Source organism: Vipera berus (assembly GCF_964194415.1).
Source record: "Vipera berus genome assembly, chromosome: 11".
Lineage (NCBI taxonomy): Eukaryota > Metazoa > Chordata > Lepidosauria > Squamata > Viperidae > Vipera > Vipera berus.
The window spans coordinates 16,397,658-16,420,524 of NC_138214.1; the positions used below are offsets into that span (position 1 = coordinate 16,397,658).

Sequence of the window (22,867 nt, forward strand, 5' to 3'; positions counted from 1 at the left end):
GCAGAAAGTCTTCTCCAACCATTCCTCAAATGGAGAATTCCCTCCAGCAGAGACAGTAGAATCCCTCTAGAGCTTAGAAAGAATTAAGGGAATTGGGTCTGTCCAGCCTATCAAAGAGAAGGATTAAGGGGGACATGATAACTATCTTCTTGTACTTGAAGGGCTAACCCAGAGAAGAGGGGATTGAGTTATTCTCCAAAGCCCCAGAGGCAGGTCGAGAAGCAATAGACGGATACTTGTTAAAGAGAGATCCAACCTAGGATAAATTTCCTGACAGTGAGAACAATTAATGGAAAGACTTGACTCCTGGAGTTGTGGGTGCTCCATTACTGGAGATTTTCAAAAGTAGACTGGACAACCATTTGACCAGGATGGTATAAGGTCTTCTGCCTTGAGGAGGAGGTCACTAGAAGATCCCCAAAGTCCCTTCCAGTCCTGGGATTCTGTGTTCTAGGAGTTCCCACTTGAGGGTCTCCTTAAATCGTCATGGAAGCACCAGAGGTCATGTGGGCTTCAAATGGTTGGTGAGAGATACTGCAATGAGATTGAAGCCATTCACAATTCTGCCTTGACCACCTTGTCACTTTGAAGTGCTGGAACAGCAGAATCCAATCCTGAGAATGTCCCCAACTTTCTCTTCTTGTTCAAAAGCTATTTTGAGAGATATTCTTTTCTTTCCCCCCCCCCCATCAACTAGTAAGGGGGAAATGCTAGAGAGAACATCTTTGCCGGGTAGTGCGGTATACAAAAACCATTCTAGTCTATTACTTATTCTGCTATTTAGTGACCAACAACAGTAGCTTTTTGTACAGCATTCTTACATGTAAGCTTATGTGTGTGTGTGTTTGAAATTTAGTCATCAAATATGACCAGCTAGTAGGCTAAGAAACCCATTTGATTGGGTACAGGAACAATTTAGGCAATATGATGGTTGCTTGGATCAGTGGCATATAAAATACGGTTAATGTAATCTCTCTAATGCAAATAACTGGCATCGTATGAATATCACAATCATTGCTCATTTGCTTTAGCATAAGAATAAGACTCTTTCTAAATAGCAGGACCAACGAAACAGGCTTGGCATGGAACTCCAGCAGCTAACACAGACATTGTTTTGTGTGTTGCCTCAGGTCCAGCCAGCCTAGCAGCCGTAATGATGTTGTCAGCTGGCCGCTTCCAAATTTGTCTGCAATTTCACACACAAGTACCCCTTATTGTTCTTCTGTCACGGATCAGCCTGGCAGGGTGAATTAATTGGGGAACCATTAATGCAATTATTGTAAAGATGTCACTTATCGAAAACATGACTGGCTCAAGGAATGCTGATTAATGGGCACTGTGGAGAAATATCCCTTTGCAAAGAGGACAAGTGAGAGATAATAAAGAACAGATGTTTCATTTTTGGTAGCAGATTATTCTAACCCCCATCTCCCTTCCTGCATGTAAAAAAAAAAGATATAGCCAGAAATCATTTGTTTTTCTGCCAAAGATTTGACTGGCTTTAATATAAATGAATACAGAGATAGCCGGTTCTATGTCGGAGTGATAGAAAATCAGTTTTATTAGGTAATTATTTATTAGGATTGTTATTATTAACGGTCAGCACATGGCTGAACTTCAACAATTGCCATATATTTAACTTTCTCTCCTTGTCAGCACACCCCGAGTTTTCTAAGCATCATTGTGTGTTAATTATGTAAAACAAAAGTCAATTATATAATTGGAATAATTAGGAAGAGACTGAAAATCAAACTGTCAATTTATTAATGCCTGGATATAAATCGAAGACTTTCTTAGGGTCAACAAATCAAGATGTGACCAAAGCCACCATCTCTGTATTATTATTATTATTATTATTATTATTATTATTATTATTATTATTATTATTATTATTATTATTATTATTATTATTATTATTATTATTATTATTATTATTATTAAAAATTAAAATTCATGGGCCACCTAGATATCACCAATGCCTCCTTTTTAGGGCTGAGAAAAAGCAACGGGACCATGGTCACCCATGGTCATCCACCCACTTCATGGGTGGATCTAGATGTGATGGTCTCTTAGTTTTTAGCCTGATGTTTCCCTTGGTAGTTCCATCTCTTTAAAGTTATCCACTCCTCTTTAAAGCCATCAAAAGTTAGTAACCAATACAACCAACTTGTGACAACCAACCCCACAAGTCAACTCTGTGCTTTAGAACAGGGGTCTTCAACCTTGGCAACTTTAAGGCTTGTGTACTTAAAAGCTGGCTGAGGAATTCTGGGAGTTGAAGTCCACAAGCCTTAAAGTTGCCAAGGTTGTGGACCCCTGCATTAGAAGGAACTTTTATTCTACAGCTCCTTCCAGTCAGGTTCATTGGATGAGCCCTTATTATTATAATGGGAATTTGCTCCTTGTCCAAAGCTTCATCATTATCTTTCATAGCAAAAGCTGACACATACTGATTGCGGTTGCATATGAGTAAACTAGAAGCTAATTGTTTCTGTCTGCTAACTGCCAGAAACAATTTCATTCATACTTCACCATGGCCAAAGTCCATCAACTTGAAATATCATGCAAATATCATACAAATGATATTGACAAATATCATGCAAATATCATATGTAAATGTCCAGACTATAAACCATGCCTGTTCACAGGTAACATGAGCAAGACTTAACTGGGATGCCCAAGAAAGTTCGCCAACAGGTCCAAACAAATTTACTTCCAGTTTAGTGCAGTGGTTAAAGACACCAGACTAGAAAGCAGAAGATTTTGAGTTTTGTTCCCACCTTAGGCATGAAGTCATCTAGCCATCTCACCTTAGGCATGAACCCAGTCCTTCTTTCTCAACTCTGGGAAAGTGACGGTGGTGTACCCCTTCTGAAATCTTGCAAACAAAGTGACAAGGATGTGTCAGGCAGTTGCTAAGAATCAACATTAACTCAGAAAATAATAATAATAATAATAATAATAATAATAATAATAATAATAATAATAATAATAATAATAATAATTTATTTTAGCAGCTCAAGAGCAAGCTTTGTCAACTAATTGCATGAAAGTAAAAATTCATCATTTAACAAACAATAATAAATGTCTGTCTTTGTAGAAAAGGATGAAACAATTGACCATTTGATTAATTTCCCAAATTGGCCATAATCATCAAATTGAGAAAGTTTTGGAAAATGAGACGGTTAAGAACTTATAGCAATAGCATTTAAACTTTACAGCCCTCTCTAAGTGGTTTACAGAGTCAGCATATTTCCCTCAACAATCCAGGTCCTCATTTTACCAACCTGGGATTGATGGAAGGCTGAGTCAACCTTAAGTTGGTCAGGATCGAACTGCTGGCAGTGGGCAGAGTTTACCTGCAATACTGCATTCTAACCACTGCGCAATCAAGGTTCCTATGGAATTTATAATCCAAACAGACAGGCAACTTGTCCATAACATGCCTGATATAACAATTATTGAAAAGAAGGAAGTTGGATTCATTGATGTTGCTACACTGTGAGATGCTAGTATTGAGGAAAAGCAATTAGAAAAAAATTATGAAATAAGGGAACTTGTAGATCAAAGTTGAATGCTTATGGAAAAGGAAATCAGTACAATTGTGTCTGGAGCTCTTGGAACAACATCTAAAGGACTCCCTCAATATCTGGAAATACTGAATTTATCAGACCTCAACAGCCTAACTTTGCAAAACCCTGTTGGAATTGCCTGGATTCTCAGACACTCCCCTAATAATACCTAAGCTTTGCTTAGGGTACACAGAAAGGAGCATTAAGCTAGTGGGTGGTGAGAACCCTAGAACCAGTGGTGGGATTCAAATAAGTGAACAACCGGTTCTCTGTATAGATGCCGCTTCTGGAAGTCCATTCTGGGCCTGGGCAACAAAAAATTAGCTACCAGTTCTGCCGAAGGGGTGCGAACCAGCTGAATCCCACGGAAGGGAGGGAGGGAGGGAGACAGGAAGGAAGGAAGGAAGGAAGGAAGGAAGGAAGGAAGGAAGGAAGGAAGGAAGGAAGGAGTGGTGGGATTCAAATAGGTGAACAACCAGTTCTCTGTGTGGATGCCGCTTCTGGAAGTCCATTCTGGGCCTGGGCAACAAAAAATTAGCTACGGGTTCCGCCGAAGTGGTGCGAACTGGCTGAATCCCACCACTGCCTAAAACCCTTCCCCCGCCTTCTAATTAATTTTTAGCATTGGATTATAATCCTTGCCTCTTTTTTCATTTTTGAATTTTAGATGCTGTTTTTTTTATGTTTAGATATGCTATTTGCACACTGCCCAGCACACGCTTCCTCTGTAAGGAAGTTGGGTGGTTTCAAAAATTTGGCTGATAAATAACTAAATAATTCATAGCTCCTCAGTTAAGACTTGAATGATTCAGTCCCCAACAGTCTCTGTAGATTACCCATAACGATAATAATAAAAATGCCAAATCGAGTCTAAACCTCTGGCTGGCTGCGTGACAAATGGATAACAATAATATTGTTATTATCGATGAGTAATTATTGCTCATGACATTGTTACAATATGATTACTAACAATGAATGGTTGAGAGAACGAGGTATATCTAGTCTAAGATCATTATAGAGCGATCCAATCTAGAAGGAAGGAAGAAATTTCCTGACAGTGAGAACAATCAGCCAGTGGAACGACTTGCCTCCAGAGGTTGTGGGTGCCCCAGCACTGGAGGTTTTCAAGAAGAGACTGTACAGCCACTTGTCCAGAATGGTATAGGGTCTCCTGCTGGAGCAGGGGTTGGACTAGAAGACCTCTAAGTTTCTTTCCAAGGTTATCATTCTGTATTCTATAAAAGGTAAAGGTTCCCCCGCACACGCATGCTAGTCGTTTCCAACTCTAGGGGCCGGTGCTCATCTCCGTTTCAAAGCTGAAGAGCCAGCGCTTGTCTGAAGACGTCTCCGTGGTCATGTGGCTGGCATGACTAGATGCCAAAGGTGCATGGAATGCTGTTACCTTCCCACCGTAGTGGTCCCTATTTTTCCACTTGCATTTTTACGTGCTTTCGAACTGCTAGGTTGGCAGAAGCTGGGACGACTAACAGGTGCTCACTCTGTTACACAGCACTCGGGATTCGACCTGCCAAACTGCTGATCTTCTGATCGACAAGCTCAGTGTCCTAACCCACTGAGCCACTGTGTCCCTCTCTGTATTCTATATAGGTGGATAAAAATGCCAAACTCAGTCTAGGCAGACTTTGTGACTAACCTTAGTAGTAGCAGAATAACAGGAGATGCCCAAGCAGTCTGACCACTCTTGGGCCACAAGAGCAAGGCTTAAGGTTACAGACAAGGTTAGCATTAGGAATAGGGTTATGAGTGGGAAGAGACATGGGGACATGTGAAAAAAAAGAAGTAAATTTAAAGAAGGACATGTAGGGCTGAAAGTCCAGTATGTACTGCCCTGTTCATACTTGATCAAAGCTAGAGAGGATCTGAGAGCAGATCCAGGTGAACCTCTTGCCATCAGAAGATTCCAGCAATGCCCTTCCAACCTAACCCCTGGACCATTGCAGACATTAAAGCACAAGGATTCTTCCTCACACATAGAAGCTTTCTGCCTGGGCCACCCATGCTCCCAGACTGTTCTGGAAACAGAAGGTCTTTCATCTGGCATGAGCAGCTTCTCCTACTGGTTTTCTGTGGAGACCTCATGAAGCTCCAAGTCCATCTCTTACAAAAAAAAGAAAAAAGAAAAAGAAAATATTCTTCCTTTACATATTTGCACATCACGAACCTCCAAGAAGTTGTTGGTTTGCAATGTTTCTGTTTTCTTGGAGGAGATTGCTGTTGAGAGCGAAGCGCTCCGTGGAGCGAAGGTCTTGAAGCAATTGAGATGGGTGGGGGAAGAGAGAGAACGAGCGAGAGAGCAAAAGGTGACCTTAACAAACAGCTGGCGACTACACAGCCTGGGGAGTCAAGAATGAGAAACGTGGGAGAACATAGTTATTCCGGGCCAGAGTACAAAGCAAGTACAGGGGACTTAAAAACTACTTACAGTGAAGCAAGGAGATTTTTTTTCCCTTCTCACCCTAAAACAAATAAACTGAAATTTTAGAAAGGTCTTTCCAGCGACTTTTTATGCAGCAACAGCATTTCCGATAAAGCTGGCTGGAAAATGTATTAGGCTGCTTTATGAAATGAAACAAACTGGTTTTAGATATTCAGTGGCCTTTTTCAGTCCTTAGTATTGCTTCTAAGAAAGCACAACGTTTGGCCCTAAACATGGCAAATTTTGGATAGGATAGGACAGGACAGGACAGGATTGGATAGAACAGAACAGAACAGAACAGAACAGAACAGAACAGAACAGAACAGAACAGAATAGAATAGAATAGAATAGAATAGAATTCTTTATTGGCCAAATGTGATTGGATACAAAAGGAATTTGTCTCTGGTGCATAAGCTCTCAGTGTACATACAAGCAGCAAAGTGATAAATCATGATCATAATCATAAAATTCAACCATCATAAATCATAATACAATACTCAGGGATAGTCATTAGATACTCAATAAGCAATCAACATATATCATATGATACAAACAACAAAGTGATAGTCATAAGATACATAGGAGGCAATGAACAGGCAACAACTAGTACTTCACAGCATTGGGCAGCTAACTTAATGATGTAATAAAATCTGGTAATTACAGGGGCAAATTCATTTCTCGGCCCAGAAACATCTCTTTGGAGAGATACAGAAGCTAGCTTGATATTAGTTTTTTATAAAATTGATCTTAGATTTTCTAATGCCAAGGCTTAGATATTTGATTGGGCGAGGAGACAGTACACTGTCAACATGCAAAGCATGATATATGAATGGCCTTCTCTCCAATTCACTCCTTGCCTAAGTTTAGCATGATTTTTACAATTCTCTTTTCCTTTTCTTTCCCCTTTGGGAATTTCTCCAATGGTCATTTAGGATTATTAGCTTCTGCAATGGTCAATAAAGCTTTTTAGTTGAATTTAATGAATTCAGCCAACTGAACTGGCTGAATTTCAATTTATATCCAATATGCTGAGAGGCCAAACAATAAAATTATGTCTAGGTGAACAGCAGGAACTTTTCCTAGTAATTATTTCCCCTGAAAGTAAAAGGAGGAGAAAAAAAGGTAAACTTTATCCATATTTAACAAGACTTACAATCTCAGCAGACCCTTAGAAAAAAGAATAATATAGTGTACCTCAGCACTCATCATTAATCGGCTCTGGGAGGCACAATGAACACCAAAGCAATGAGTACTGAACAGATTTTTCCCATAAGAAATAATGTACTGAGTCACGAGGCAACCAACACCGACAAGTTCTAGCTCAGTGATGGCAAACCTTTTAGAGACCGAGTGTCCAAACTGGGACCCAAAACCCACTTATGTATCGTCGGGTACCGAGTGGGCATGGCCCATTGGGTGGGTGTGGTCAATTGGGTGGGCGTGGCCCATTGAATGGGCATGGCTGCGGGACTGGGTGGGACTAAAAATTTCAATCAATCAATTCCAACTTTGCGAGATCTTTTTTTTTCTCGTGAGAAGTTGAAATTGATTGATTGTACCTTTTTTTTTTTTGCACACAGCATCGGAGGCCTAAAGCGAAAAGGTTTTATAAAACCCATCTGAAGGCCAAGGACTGGGGCGTCGGTGCGCATGCCCACAGAGAGGGCTCTGCGTGCCACCTGTGGCACGCGTGTCATAGGTTCACCACCACGGTTCTAGCTTGTGCTTTGAGTACCAAAGAAACAATGAGTACTAGGACACAATGTTCATATTAAAATGCGTTGAACACGAAATTTGTCGAGTATCAAAGCAATCTTCATTTATATTCAAAATCGAGAATGGAAGGATTTATACTCCTTGCAGACAGCTGGTCATTTGCATTCTTTTAGAGAGTCATTGAGGCCACTGGGAAGGGATGGAAGACTGAGTCAATATTTTAGTAAACGTTACTTTTAAACCAGAAGGCAAACTTTTTTACCTGGAAAATTCTAGGAGTTGAATTTTATAGTATATAGAATATAGGGCTGGAGATCTTCTCTAGTCCGATTCCCTGCTCAAGCAGGAGATCCTAAGAGCAGTGGCGAGAATGCAGCATTGCAGGCTAACTCTGCCAGCAGTTTGATCCTGACCAGCTCAAGGACCCAAATTGTTGGGAGCAACAGGCTGACTCTGTAAACTGCTTAGTAAGGGCTGTAAAGCTCTATGAAGCTGTATATAAGTGCCATAGTTATTGCTATACCATTCCATACCAACTACACAACCAGGCAAGTGGATGTCCATGAAGGTCCATTCATGACATCAGACCCTGAGACAGTCCACACCCAAGCTTTAAACTAGGTGAAATTGGTTGTGTAGTTTACAATGCTAGTGGACTGTTGTTGCCTTAACAACCAGAACTTGTTGTGAAGGCTCTTTTTGTTAAACCATCATACGCTTTATTTGTTTTTGGTGGGGGGAAAAACAGATATAGAGTTGGTGTTATACATGAACATGGACTGTGCATGTTTCATTTAGTATTTAATAAAAGGTTTGCATGGGTGGGATCAAGAAATAGGAATGGGGAAACTGAGTCATACGGGTCTGCAATGTTGGAGAAGAAAGATTTCAGTCATGCCTCTGTCGTGGAAGTCACTGAAATTCTACTCTATTTCTCTCCAAGTTGCGATTTTTATCTTGTGGCTGTTCTTTTCTACGGGTAAATCCACCCTTATTGCAGTTATCAGATGACCTACATCGATAAAAACAAGCTGTGTATCATTACCACAACGGAGGTGAATCTGATATTTGAACTGGTTCAAACTTCCAACGTGATTTAATCACATCAGATCATCTTTCTGAATCGGAAGGATGTTTCAGATCAATTACTGAATTGGATGCATCAAATTAATGGTGCAGTTTGGAAGGCAAAAAGATCATTTTGTCAAAGTCAGTTCAGGGCTGAACTAACATACATAATCAACTTGACTTTCTAAATCAATCGGAAGCATTGAATTGGAACAAGTCAACCTTGTGAGCCTGTCAACAGAATTTCATCAAAATTGGTTTTGCCAAGCTTATAATTCAGACTGGGCTCGAACTAAATGGCTGGGTGAGACTTCAGAGCAATTAAACTAGTGCATCTAAACACAAAGCAGGTTATTTGTAGCAATGCGTGACTCTGGTGTCAACAGAAACTTCCCTGCCAATTCACCTCTCATTAGTTTTTGTTTTTTTCCAAGGGTGTCATTTTCGTAAGTTCCAGTTCCTTCCAATTAGGTAAGAATGTTTGTCTGGGCAAGACGGAAGCTTTTAGTTTTCTAAAAACAGCTTTGTTTTGAAGACCCTGTCTCATTAAATTCATCAGGAGCTGCCTCATTTTAAGTGTGACACAAGTCAGATAGATATTTTGGCATGGGTTATTGCCATATGTGCATACTGAAAAGGCGCTGCTGAAAAACCCATTTTCTTTCGTTCTATATTCCAAGTCAACGAGCTGGAAAGAAAAGAGAAAAATTGTACGCTTCAGTGTTGGTCACCTGCAGATCCAACACAGAGCAGAGCACAAATTTGTGATGACAAGAGAAATTCTCTCCTCCTTTGTTGGAAGAATCTTCAAGAGCAAATTCTCTTGCATTGAGTGGAATGAGAACAGTTAGAAATAGAGAAGAATTTCTACCAGGAAAAGTGCAAGCTACTGGAGAAAAGGACATTTTCTCCTCCTCCTCCTCCTCCTCCTTTTGAAAGGGATCTTGGAGGTCCGCTAGTCCAACCCCAGGCCCAAACAGGGGCCCCTACATCATTTCAGAAAATGGATGTCCTGTCTCTTCTTCAAAGCCTCCAGAGAGGGAGCACCCACAACTTCTGAAGGCAAGCCAGTCTACAGGGTGTTTTTTTTCCCCACCTCTTATATCAAAGGTGTGTTTAACAAAAGTCTCCAGATCAAACTTCCATGGATTGGAAGATGCTTCACAGAGAGGCAGTGTGGTGTAAGGGACTGGGTCAGGAGCAAGGAGAGCCATGATCTAAGCCAGGGGTAGGCCACCTTGGCTCTTTTACGACTCGTGCACTTCAACTCCCAGAATTCCTGAGTCAGCCACGCTGAGGGGAAAGGGAGAGGTTTCCAAGCTGACCCATGCTGGCTCAGGAATTCTGGGAGTTGGAAGTCCACGAGCCATAAAAGAACCAAGGTTGCCTACCCCTGGCCTAGGCCTAGGCCGCTTTATGACTCGTGGACTTCAACTCCCAGAATTCCTGAGCCAGCCACGCTGAGGGGAAAGGGAGAGGTTTCCAAGCTGAGCCATGCTGGCTCAGGAATTCTGGGAGTTGAAGTCCACGAGTCATGAAGGGGCCATAGTTCCCCCATGCTGGCTCAGGAATTCTGGGAGTTGAAGTCCACGAGTCATAAAAGAGCCAAGGTTGCCTACCCCTGATCTAGGCCTTTCTTGCATCCAGAAAGTACAGCCCCAAAATGACTTTGGGCCAGTCTCTCCCTCTTAGCCAAACCAGCATCAAGCTGAAAAACAAAACTCCTTGTCACGTCAGGCACCCTTGAGTTTGGCTGAAAGAACTAGGTAACTGCAGTGCAAAACAAGTGAATCCGGCAACAATGTGGGACACATGCTAAGAAAAACAACATGAAAGGCTGCTTATGCAAATTCTTATGCAAATCCAAGTGGGTCAAAATAGCAGCCTCCCTCCCCAACTCTTTGCATTCCTACTCTTGTGAGAAGCATTGATTCAGCTCACATTTGAAAGCCACCCCAGGACAACTATTCATCATCTGTCTTTTTTCTATTCCATGCTTAATCATTGATGCAGAAAGAAAAGTTTGAAATTAATCAATGGAACAACTTGCCTCCTGGAGTTGTGGGTTCTCCATTGCTGGAGATTTTCAAGAAAAGATTAGACAACCATTTGACTCGGGTTATATAAGATCTCTAAGGTCCCTTCCAGCCTGAGGATTCTGTGATTTTGTGAAATGGGGCCTTAGGAAGAAGGCTTCCAAAACTTTGAGAAGCTTTGATTTAGGTAGAGGTAGATGTCTCATGAGATGTGTCAGGCTTAAAAGCAAGAATAACCAGGGCTTTTTTTTCTCATTGAATGCTCAGAACGGAGTTCCGGCACCTTTTTTGGATGGAACCTTGTAGGGTTGGCAAGGTGGGTTGTATAACATGTGTGAGTTCCGGCACCTTTTTCTTTTACAAAAAAAGCACTGAGAATAACACATGGTGATTCTTCCCAGCAGAGTTATAGACCTACAGACAAAATCTGGGGGAACTCTACTTTCTGCATCTACAATATACACTGGGAACCATTAGGGAGGGGTTGTCTTCACCCTCTTTCTCTCACGCACAATTTCTGGGCTGAGTTGCCTCTTACTGCTCTGGAATCCATCTCCTCACTGGATTCCATCACAAGATGTGATTTAATCAAGCAACTCGGCCTTTACTCCTCATCCTGGTAAACATCTAAGCCAACTTCTTCAAATGGCTGTTCCTCAGATATATCGGGACAGCGAAATCATTGTGTTCAGAAGTACGTTGACATGGAATGTATACCAATGTTCTTCAGCTGGGAAAAGCTGAATTAAGAACTGAAAGACTACATTTCTCACTTCACTTGAGGTTTTCTAACATGCTTTATCTTTACGGGCTGTCCCGGGCAAAAGGCAAAATGACGATCTGTTTCACTCAGGGTCATCAAACAGAAGAAAGCCAGAACTTTGGGGTGACGGGTACAAAAAAAAGGGCAGTGAATTGTCCTTTTAACTTTTCTTGCAAAATAGCTGCTTCGTGGTGCTTAAGGCTGCTGGGACACCTTCACCGGAATGAAATGTTGTAAGAAACTATGCTGTAAGATAGCCAGTTAACAAGTTGGCTAGTGAGTGGCAGTGATGAACAACTATGTTTGAAGGAGTACATAGGAAGGAACAGCAGAATTCAATCTTAAGCATATGCTTAAGCTATGCCAGATAATGTCACTTCATTTTTTTTGTACTAATCTATGCAGGGGGTGGAGAACTTTGAAAATGTTCCTTTTTGTGGCAGCCACTATTTAATTGCACATTAGACCTAAGCAGCTCAAAAACTTGGTTACCATAGTAACCTCTTATTGCAGATTTATTGCCGACAATCTGTTCTCAATAACAATCCACCAAACAAAACTTTTCCTCTCCTGACCCGCAGCCCTTCCTTTCATCGCTCGTTCCTAGACTGTCTTTATAACTTCCTCCATCATCATCATCATCGTGCAGTCATGCCGCTATGTGTGTAGATGTGAGTGCATGTGTTTAAAGAAAACCGTGTGTTTGATAGCTTTATCTTTCCAGATTAGAGTAAATAATTGCTCTTTTGTTTCTCCAGCAGGGATTACTTTATTCATTAGGTCTGATTTCAGGTTTTCACATAATATTTAATAATGCAATGTACTTTTTTTAAAAAAAAATGAATCGGGTAATGAAAAGCGTGTCTGCAATTTGTATAAGCCGTTCTCTTAATTGAGTGCTAGGTGGAAAAATGCATTATTGCAATCAGAGAATTCAAGCATTTATCTGTTCACTCCTTCCACCAAATAGAAAAGACTCTTGTCTCTTTGCAAGATATTTTTTATCTCTGCTCCTGAGTTTGTAGTGCTAAGCAATTGGAAGGAGATTCTCTTTGCAAAAGCTTCACCTCCCTCCAGACTGGCTAAGGAAGTTGAAATAGAAGAGCAGAGAAATGGTCCCATTCACTTTTATCCTGCAAGAGATCTCTTATAAGTCCTTTCATCGTGACCTGTTAAGTGAGGTTGCTCCAAGTTGCACTTTTGGCGTGCAAAGTTCAGGTAGTCCTTGACTTACAACATTTGTTAAGTGAGTGTTGCCCCATTTTACGACTTTTCTTGCCACACTTGTTAAGGTAATCCCTGCGGTTGTTAAATTAGTAACAAGGTTGTTAAGTTAATCTGGTGACTCCGTGACGCTGGGACCGTCATAAATGTGAACCAATTATCAAGCACCTGAATGTAAATCACGTGACGATGGGGATGCTGCAACGGTCGTAAGAGTGAAAACATGGTCATAAGTCACTTTTTTCAGTGCCGTTGTAACTTCAAAGGGTCACTAAATGAACTGTTGTAAGTCGAGGACTTCCTACATGTGTTTCTTCACTGAGCAGTGGACATTTTTGATCATCGCCTGAAACCCTTTCAAAAACTTCAGCATTTTTGTCGCTTACCACAATTCATCCTTTTCTTTATTGCTCACACTTGTGAAAGAGCTGCTGACAAAGAATCCAGGTAGTCAATGACTGTTCCATGTTCAGTTATGGTGGCACTGGGAAATGTAACTTAGGACTGATGCTCACACTTACAACTGTTGCAACATCCCTCAAAATGCTGGGATTTGGAAACGGGAATATATTTATATTGGTCATAGCATCCCAGAATCACGTGATTGCCCTTTTCAAACTTTCCATCTGGCTTCTGACAAGCAAAGTCAGTGGGGGAAGCTGGATTCATTTAACAACTCTGTGATTCATTTAATGACCGTGGCCAAAAGGGTTATAGAATTAGGAGCAACTCAGTTAATGAGCCCATTGGTTAGCTAAGACAGAAGTTCGGGTTTTCAGGTTACATTTAAAAAAAAAAGAGAGAGAGAGATCCTGCAGAAACATTGTAAAAAGGCTTTTGAGTCACTTGTGTTAATACAGCCCAGATCTGGGGAAAGGGTATGCAAGTCACAAAATAAATAAATAAATGCAGATTATCGTTTTACAACTGTCTGTAGAACAGAATCTGTAACACACACAAAACACATAATGAGCAAATTTAGGGCAGACCGGGTCTGTTCAGATCTGCACATCTATGTTTATAGATCAATTCATCTGGAGGGCCAACACAGTTTTGCATTTGTTTCGTTCGGGGGGGGGGGGGGGGCGGGTGTCCTGCTTTGTTTTAGTTATTGTTTAGTCTGAGCTGTCTGCCTCCTGTCTTGTTTATGTGTTTTAATTGCTTGAATTTAGTATTTATGTTATTAGTACGATCATAATAATATCATTAGTATTAGTTTCTATTTTGTCATTTATTTAGCGTATGGCATATCATAAGGGACGGGGTGGCTCAGTGGGTTAGGACACTGAGCTTGTCAATCAGAAGGTCGGCAGTTTGGCGGGTCGAATCCCGAGTGCCGCATAACAGAATGAGCACCTGTTACTCGTCCCAGCTTCTGCCAACCTAGCAGTTCAAAAGCACGTAAAAATGCAAGTAGAAAAATAGGGACCACCACGGTGGGAAGGTAACAGCGTTCCGTGTGCCTTTGGCGTCTAGTCATGCCGGCCACATGACCACGGAGACGTCCTCAGACAAGCGCCGGCTCTTCGGCTTTGAAACGGAGATGAGCACCGGCCCCTAGAGTCGGAAACGACTGGCACGCATGTGCGGGGGAACCTTTACCTTTACTATGGCATATCATACCTGGACTAGCAATATATATTAACATTTCACCTAGATGTTTGTGGATTCTCAGTCATCAACGTCATGGTTGTCTCAAAGATGCTTTTTTTCTTCAAAAGGCAACTGGACTGTTGTTGTTGTTTTTTTCATTTGTTTTTTTCCTTGAGGAAGAAGGAGGAAAACTTCCTGAAGAGGGGAAAAAACAGTTGCTTTTTGAAGGAAAAAAGCACCTTTGAGATTTCACCTAGATTAATAAAACGCAATAAAATATAAAGGTTAAAAAGTTCTGTGTTCAAATACCAATGTCTAGGACAGGGGTAGGCAACCTCGGCTCTTTTATGACTCATGGACTTCAACTCCCAGAATTCCTGAGCCAGCTATGCCTACCCCTGGTTGCCTACCCCTGGTCTAGGATATCTGTAAGCTGGCCAGAGTCCAACAGGGTGGATGGCTGCGTTGATCCTAGATGGTGAGGATGGTTTTTATTCCAAATTAGTAGCAGATGAAAAGAGGGCAGGAATCAGTCCTTAAATTTGGGGAAGGGGAGATGCAAGTTGTGCCCGCCTAGAGGAAAAATACTGAAGTCCTTACATGGAAAAGACCGTTCTATAAACTAGAACTTAGGATGTCCAACCATGGCAACTTTACGACCTATGGACTTCAACTCCCAGAATCCCCCAGCCAGCCACAGGTCTTGCCGAGATTGGACACCCCTGCTGTAAAGACTGCATAGATATTTAAGAAGGTCCTAACCTGAGCTTATGTTTAGGACTTCTTTCTCAAGAAAGCCATCCTAGCTGTTTTATTTTCTTCTCCTTCAGAGAGACCTCACATTTATGAAAAGGAGATTGATTTTTCCAATACTGAGCTGGTGACTAAAGGAAGAGAGCACAGCCTTCAATGCACAGTGAGCGGATTGCCTCTGCCCTCCATACACTGGGAATGGGAGCCTTGCAACCACACAGACAACCAGTAAGTAATCAGACATTTCTGGTCTATTTAACTTCCCCGTGAGGGATATCCAGCAGAAGCTATAATAGGGCCACATTCATCAGAATTGCACTAGTAACAGGGGTAGGCAACCTTGGCTCTTTTACCACTCGTGGACTTCAACTCCCAGAATTCCTGAGCCACCGTGGTTCAGCTTGGAAACCTCTCCTCACTGTCAATCAACCCCCATATGAGCAGAAATTAACACCAAAGTTAGGACTAGAGCAACAATCCAGAAGTAAATAATACCCCGATCACGGAACTACCAACACAGACAAACAAGCTAAGAGTAAATAACAGCCTAATCAAGGAACGCTCCCACCAAGACTGAGACAGCAAGCCATTAGTATAACACAAAAAGAGAAAACCCTACTGCCTTCTAGCACTGATGATGTTACCTAGTTTGGTAAGGAAATGTCTACAAAAAAAACACCAAGCTCATAGAACACCAAGGACCTTGTAGTCTTCTTCTTCTTCTTCTTCTTCTTCTTCTTCTTCTTCTTCTTCTTCTTCTTCTTCTTCTTCTTCTTCTTCTTCTTCTTCTTCTTCCTCCTCCTCCTCCTCCTCCTCCTCCTCCTTGCACTGATGAGGCTACTTAGTTGGTTCATGAAATGTCTGCAAGAAAACAGCCATGCTCAGAGAGCACTAAGAGCACCACAGTTCAACCCTGAGCTAAAAATATTATCTCCTATTAACTTTAGCCTTTCAGGTAGGTTAGTGTTCCTTCAGCTCTTAAGCTATGGAAGAAGTTGTAAAAGATGAAGTGTGAGTCAAAATGATAAGAACAATCCTTCATTACACCATAGAGCTATCTAGCTGGACTTTGTCTTCCATTGCAGAAATTTATCCATCAGCACAACATAAAAAAACCTTCCATAATTATGGGTTGTTCTCAGTGTATGGTCAAACATGAAGGTCTCATTCAGATATGAAAATAATGAAATAGGTTTCCTGTATGGATTTTTTCAAACTTCTGGAACTGATGAGTATTGTAAGTAAATTCTTCACTGGCCATGTTGAAAATGCCCTTAAAGACAGGAGATTGCATTTACCACATTGAGGGGAAGGAATTCAGCATCCAAAGGATGTTGTCAGGTGACTGCAAAGCCCTACTGCTTCAGTAGACCATGCCCTTGAACCTTTGAGCTCTACCCATGAAATGACAGAGGTTCACAATGCCCTGGTCTCAAATCAGATGACCAAACTCCGAGAACCGCAGCCAGATTTGAACAAGGCATTATCCCAGCTAAACTGCCTGCAAGGAGTTAAAGTTCTTCCACATAAACAACTACCAAAAAACATCGACAGCCCAGTGGGAAGTTTTGAAGTTCTTTAGAGATTCCAACTGAAACAGCTGTTTCAAAGGAAATAAACAGGCCCCCGCTGAATGTATCTCATGGAGTCCTCAGCCAGTTCAGAGACCCACTTGGCTTTGTCCAAGTTGAGAAGCAAAGGGAGGAAGAACAAGGTGTAAACAGTTCTGAGAACAGCTCTGCTCTGGTCTTTGAATTGTTAAGTCCTTCTTTTAATGGAGCTGAAGATGGGAACTCAATCTAAAATGAGAATTTTAGAATAATATAGCATGTTCACATATTGGACTTGGATTAGGGAGACCAGAGTATGAACACCTCATATATCCGTGAGCTAACTTCAAAGCTTTAGTGATGGTTACTTCCTGTCTTGGCCTAAGCCAGTGTGATCAGCAGAAGTGGTTATAAAGCCAAGATGGTGGCTGCAACTATCTTGATTGGAATTCCACTGCTTTTTAATACGCATCTTGACTTTTTTGATCCCTCCCACCCACCCACACAGACACCTATGGCCCAAAGCATTATGTCATATGACCTTCATATGTCCTTTGTTCTCACTCAATCCAATGTCAGTGCAATTCTGTTCTCTCCAAACATGCTTGAAAAGATGTAGGGACGTAGTTTGTTAGTTTCTGTGCCATGAATAACATACATACATCTTTCTAATCAGCTCTGATAATGAACTGTCTTTTGAAATGACTCCTCCACACATATCTGTCAGCCCAGGATAATATCCAAATTTTCACCTCCACGCTAAAAAGATATTATGAAGCCTTTAATTCTGGGATTACAAAGATTAGCAGCCTAGGCATTATTGCTCTATTACCCTTTCTGAGTGTGAACAAATGGATGCAGCCTGTGCTGTACAAAGGGCAAGAAAAACAGAAGAGAGCTAGCAGATTTCCACTGGGGAAACAGCAGAACACAGGATTTATTGTCTTAAAAAGGAGACCTGGTGAAACTCAAGGCTGGCAGAGGCTCTCTTAGTACGTAGCCAGGGAGAAAGATTCAACGTGGAGCTTCTCCAAGACCTGCAAGAATGGGGCACCATGATAAAACAAAGAAGTATCTAACCTGGAGGCCAACCCAGGGCTACCAATAGTGACTTGGACTGAAAATGGACAAGCTCATCTTCCCCACAGCTGACGCAAGGGATTTGGGAATACAAACAAGATGTAGTGGTGGCCCTCTTCTTTAGACCAGGGGTCCTCAACCTGTGGGCCATGGCCCACTACTGGGCTGTGGCCTACTGGCCACCATGCACTGGCTAGTGCACGGATGTGTGCACTCACTCCCACTCACGCTAGCGCCACCGCTATGCAAACGGGGCACCGCATGGCAAAAACGGGGCACCATGTAGTGAAAACAGGACAGCACTAGCGCCCACGGGGCAAAAACAGGGCAGTGCTAGTGAGTGTTGCGCGGGCGCTAGCACTGCTTCACTTGCGTCACATGTACTCACACCCCTGTTTGTGTGTGTGCGCTTGGATGTGTGTAAAATGCTTCCCCCTCCCTTTCCCTCTGGTCTGCCAACCGAGAAAGGTTGGAGACCTCTGCTTTAGACAACCTCAGATGAGGTAAATTTGTGAAGGAGAAGAAAGACTGACAAGGATGAGCAGAGCAACTCTTGAGCGAAAGAGAGCTTGCAGAAAAAAGAGGATAGTGAGAGTAGTTAGGTCTACACAGCAACCACACAGATACACTGAGGTGTGTACAAAAAAGTTTACTTGTGGGATAAGACAATAGCACAGTCCAGGAAAAAACAGTCCAGGTCATACATGAGTAATGAAAAAGATAGCAGATAACAACAGTCCAAGGATTATCCGATACAGAGTCTTCTTACCAGTCCGTAAGTCAAACACAGTTCTACAGGCTTAGCAAAACAGTAGCAAACCCACAAACCACAATAAACAGCAAGTAACAGCAAGCAAGAGTGAATGTAACAGAGAGAGAGAAGCTATGTCTCTAGCTCCCTCTTATGGCCGTAGGAAACAACGCTGGCCAATCATTAGAAGTTATGATGCAATGCATTACATAGTTAAAGTGATACATTACAGTTCTATAACAATGATACAATCGTAGTTCATATATATTGCCAACCCAACCAGTTAGGCCACAGACATATACCTAACAAAGACTATAAAAAAAATATTAGTCACAATGGGACTAGTAGCCTCCGGAGGCAGACATAGTTTTCACTGAACCTCTCTTACTTCCAATTGGAGCAAACTTTCGGCTTCAGGCCCTACTTGGGCCTTCTCAGAGGCATCCAGTTGCCACTGTGGGTATCATGATGCTGGATTAGAAGACATCTTAGCTGTTTTCACCTTCCTATGGCTCAGGCAGGCATCTTATCTGAGATCCTTGCGACTGAAGAAGCTGGAGCCTGACTTTCTGCATATTCTTTCAGTATTACAGAATATACATAACTGAAGATGGAACTGTGTCATTTGGTGTCATTTGAGCTTGCAAGAAACATCTGCTGGAAAACAACCAAGCTCAGAGAAACTCAGAAGATATGCTTTCATTGCTCTGGAACATCACATTCCACAGATCTGCCCCAAAGTCAGACAATCTGGTCAGGATTCTTTGTCTCTTCTGCTCCCCGCAGTGATGTTCAAAACAGCTACTTGTCTTTAGTTTCATCCTCAGCTCAGCAGACAAACACAGTGATAAGTTGGTAGATGCTAACAAGAGACAAAATAGAAGTAGAGGAGGGGTGGATGGTACAGCTCAAATGTGCTAAACAGGCATTTTGTTAAATTAAGCATACCATGTTGCCCGTTGCTTGTAGATGAACAGGCAATTTCCTTTGTTCCTGTTGAAATATTAGCAGAGCAACCCATAGGAGACCTTTGGCTCAGGCCTGAATGGAAAATACTTCTCTTGGCGAATGCCAGTTGGAGCCAAAGGTAACAATCTTCGTGCACTTTAACCCTTCTCTGCTGCAGGAAGAAATTTGGAAGGAAAACTAAACTATGTTCTCTCTCCGCCTCCTCTTCAAGTTTTTCTTGGGGATAGAGAGTTACTGTCGCAGGAAGAACATCTGTAGAAAAATAACAGAATAACAACAGAGGTGGAAGGGACCTTAAAGGTCTTCTAGTCCAACCCCCTGCTTGAACAGGAATATACGGTTTCTGACAGGGGACTGTCCAGTCTCTTCTTAAAAGCCTCCAGTGATGGAGCACTCACAACTTCTGAAGACAAGTCGTTCCACTGGTTATTTGTTCTCGCTGTCAGGAAATTTCTCCTTAGTTCTAGGTTGCTTCTCTCCTTCATTAGTTTCCATCCACTGTTTCTTGCCTTGCCTTCTTGTGCTTTGGAAAATAGGTTGACCTAACATAGAACAGACAATAACAGAGTTGGAAGGGACCTCCTGCTCAAGCAAGAGTCCCTATAGCACTCCAGACTAATGGTTGTCCAGTCTCTTCTTAAAAGCCTCCAGTGATGGAGCACCCACAACTTCTGAAGACAAACCATTCCACTGGTTGATTGTTCTTACTGTCAGGGATTTTCTCCTTAGTTCTAGGTTGCTTCTCTACTTCTTTAGTTTCGAACCTTTGCTTCTTGTGCTTTGGAAAATAGGTTGACCCCCTCTTCTTTGTGGCAGCCCCTCAAATATTCAAACGCTGCTGACATGTCACTGCTAGTCCTACTTTTCATTGTCTAACATTGCAGTTGAAGCTTCTTTGGTGGCTCAAAGACTCATCCATTGATAGATCTTTGGATTAGTAGCCAAATAAGTATCTCCAAAGTCAGAGAAGAGATGGGAATCTCCTCTCTGAGATGTTCTGGGCCATGTCTCACCTTCCTCTTCCTCTTTGATTTCAGTAATGCAAAATAGCTGATCCCCAGAACATTTTCACACAATGGGAAATCTCTGGACACATCCCAAAAAAACTCTGTCCTGTAAGGGTGGTGATTTTATTTCAACATAATCGGCAAATCTATGATCTGAGAAAAAAGACTTGAGCTGCACCCTGGATGCTTTGCATTATATGTAGTTGAGAAATCCATGTAAGGTTCCACTTTTGGAAAACTCTATCATCACAGCTTCCTAGAACCTCTTTTTCTGAGAAATGCTCCATTTTTGCTTGACCCTGATAACATGTCTCTGTTGGAGAAATTTGCCCATAGCATCATTTTAAAATGGTAGTAGTCATTTTTCAGGACTACTAATTCAAAAAGATCTTCGAAAAAGTGCATTATAGGAAGAAGAAGAAACATGGACCAAAAAGCTTATACTTGTGAAGATAATGTTCAAAAATTATTTTTATTCAGTCTCACTGTTTGCCAAAATACACAAAGAGAAATAAAATGCACATCATCATCATCAAGAGCCTTGGTGGAGCAGTGGGCTAATGCCTCCTTAAGTAACCCCAGCTGCCTGCAATTAGTGCAGGTTCGAGTCCCACCAGGCTCAAGGTTGACTCAGCCTTCCATCCTTCCGAGGTAGGTAAAATGAGGACCCAGATTGTTGGGGGCAATTAAGCTGACTTTGTAAAAATGCCGCTTGGGGGGGGGGGCGAAAGCCCTAATAAGCAGGCATATACATAGAATGAAGGCTATTGCTAAGCACATTGTGCTTTAGATTGTAAGCCGCCCTGAGTCTTCAGAGAAGGGCGGGATATAAATGGGATTAAAAAATAAATTTAAAAAAATCATCATCATCATATGGGGATGGTGTTATTCATTCAGTCATGTCCAACTCTTGGTGATTCTATGGGCCAGGTCTCTTCAATCTTGCACTGCTTTGAGTTGTTCTATGCTCTGACTGTTATCAGCTTTGATGGTGTCCAGCCATCATGTTCTTTACTGGCCTGGTTTTCTTTTACCACTAACTCTTCCAAATATAATTGCTCTCTCCAGTGAATTCCCCCCACATGACATGGTCAAAATAAGTGAGACGCAGTTTTGTGATTTTTCTGTCCAGCAACATGTCTGGTTTATGTACTCCAATACTTGTTAATGATACATTAACTATTATTAAGCTCTTATGAGCCATCCAGAATCACTCAATAATGAGATGAGGGGCATATAAATAAATAAATAGATAAATAGATAGATAGATAGATAGATAGATAGATAGATAGATAGATAGATAGATAGATAGATAGATATACTTTCATTTGTAATCAATGGAATTGCATGCAATAAAAGTGCAATTGTAGGAGAAGAGCAGGCAGAGCTGGGAGGCAGAGTTAAGCATGTCATCAGCTTTGAGTCGTTACGTGGCGACAAATGGGTTAGGCTAGAAGCAATGGGTTAGGCTAGAAGACCTCCGAGGTCCCTTCCAACTGCTATCATTCTAAATTGAAGTGTGCCTTTTTCTTCTGCCTACTCTGTGTCAAATTTCCTTCTATTCCTTGCTTTAGTACAACTTAATCTAGCGTTAGCTGTTTCCTTGTGACTATATGTAAGAAATAGCTTTCACAGATATGCTCATGTTATTGCTATGTATTAGTTAGCCACTTGGGTGGACTTAGTTTACATTAATGTAAACTTTTGAAAATTCTTCAAGAATGGCTGTAATAATATGCTCCTTGGGATTAGCTAATGGCGATGTAAACCGAGAATGGATAAGTTAATGCCAGTTAGGAGCAGCAATGAAACTGTCACTGCTGGTGCACTAAATATAATATACAAATAGTCTCTTGGTGTAATAATTTGGTTCCCAGGCTGATAAGAATTCAGAAAACAATTATGGAAATAACCAGCTACAAATTTCTCCATCAGCACTGGAAAGTTCTCCTTTTTGGTAAATCATAGGAAGGATATTGGGGGGGGGGATAAACTCTCCAAAAGTGTTTTAGAGATTAGTTTTAAATGGGAAACAGTTCACTTGCTGGAATTCTTGTAACTCCATTGCATTCTGAATAAATACTGCTCTAAAGAGAAGTGTGTGAAAATCACTGAAGAAAATAACCTTTGGTTTTAGGCAGCTCCCATGATCTGTGCTGTCATTTGGAGATCTAGGAACTATTAAGGATCTCTCCTAAATGTTTGTGGAGATTTCCAGTCATGCAGGTCATGGCTATTCAAAAGGTGTTTTGCAAAAGGCAACTGGATTTTCTTAGTTTTTTCCTTGAAAACTTTTCACTTCTCATCCAAGAAGCTTCTTCAGTTCTGTCTGAATGGTGGGGAATGGA

At 41.5% G+C, this 22,867-nt stretch overlaps 1 protein-coding gene across 1 annotated transcript in view; it reads left to right on the forward strand.

The window, feature by feature from the left end:
* The window catches only part of LOC308673190 (vascular endothelial growth factor receptor kdr-like), a 191,013-nt gene that overhangs the window by 98,730 nt on the left and 69,416 nt on the right, over positions 1–22,867 (forward strand). Inside the window, exon 10 of the mRNA XM_081336687.1 lies at positions 15,240–15,390. Within this exon, the coding sequence (XP_081192813.1) occupies positions 15,240–15,390 (151 nt within the window). The remainder of the gene's footprint in view (positions 1–15,239; positions 15,391–22,867) is intronic.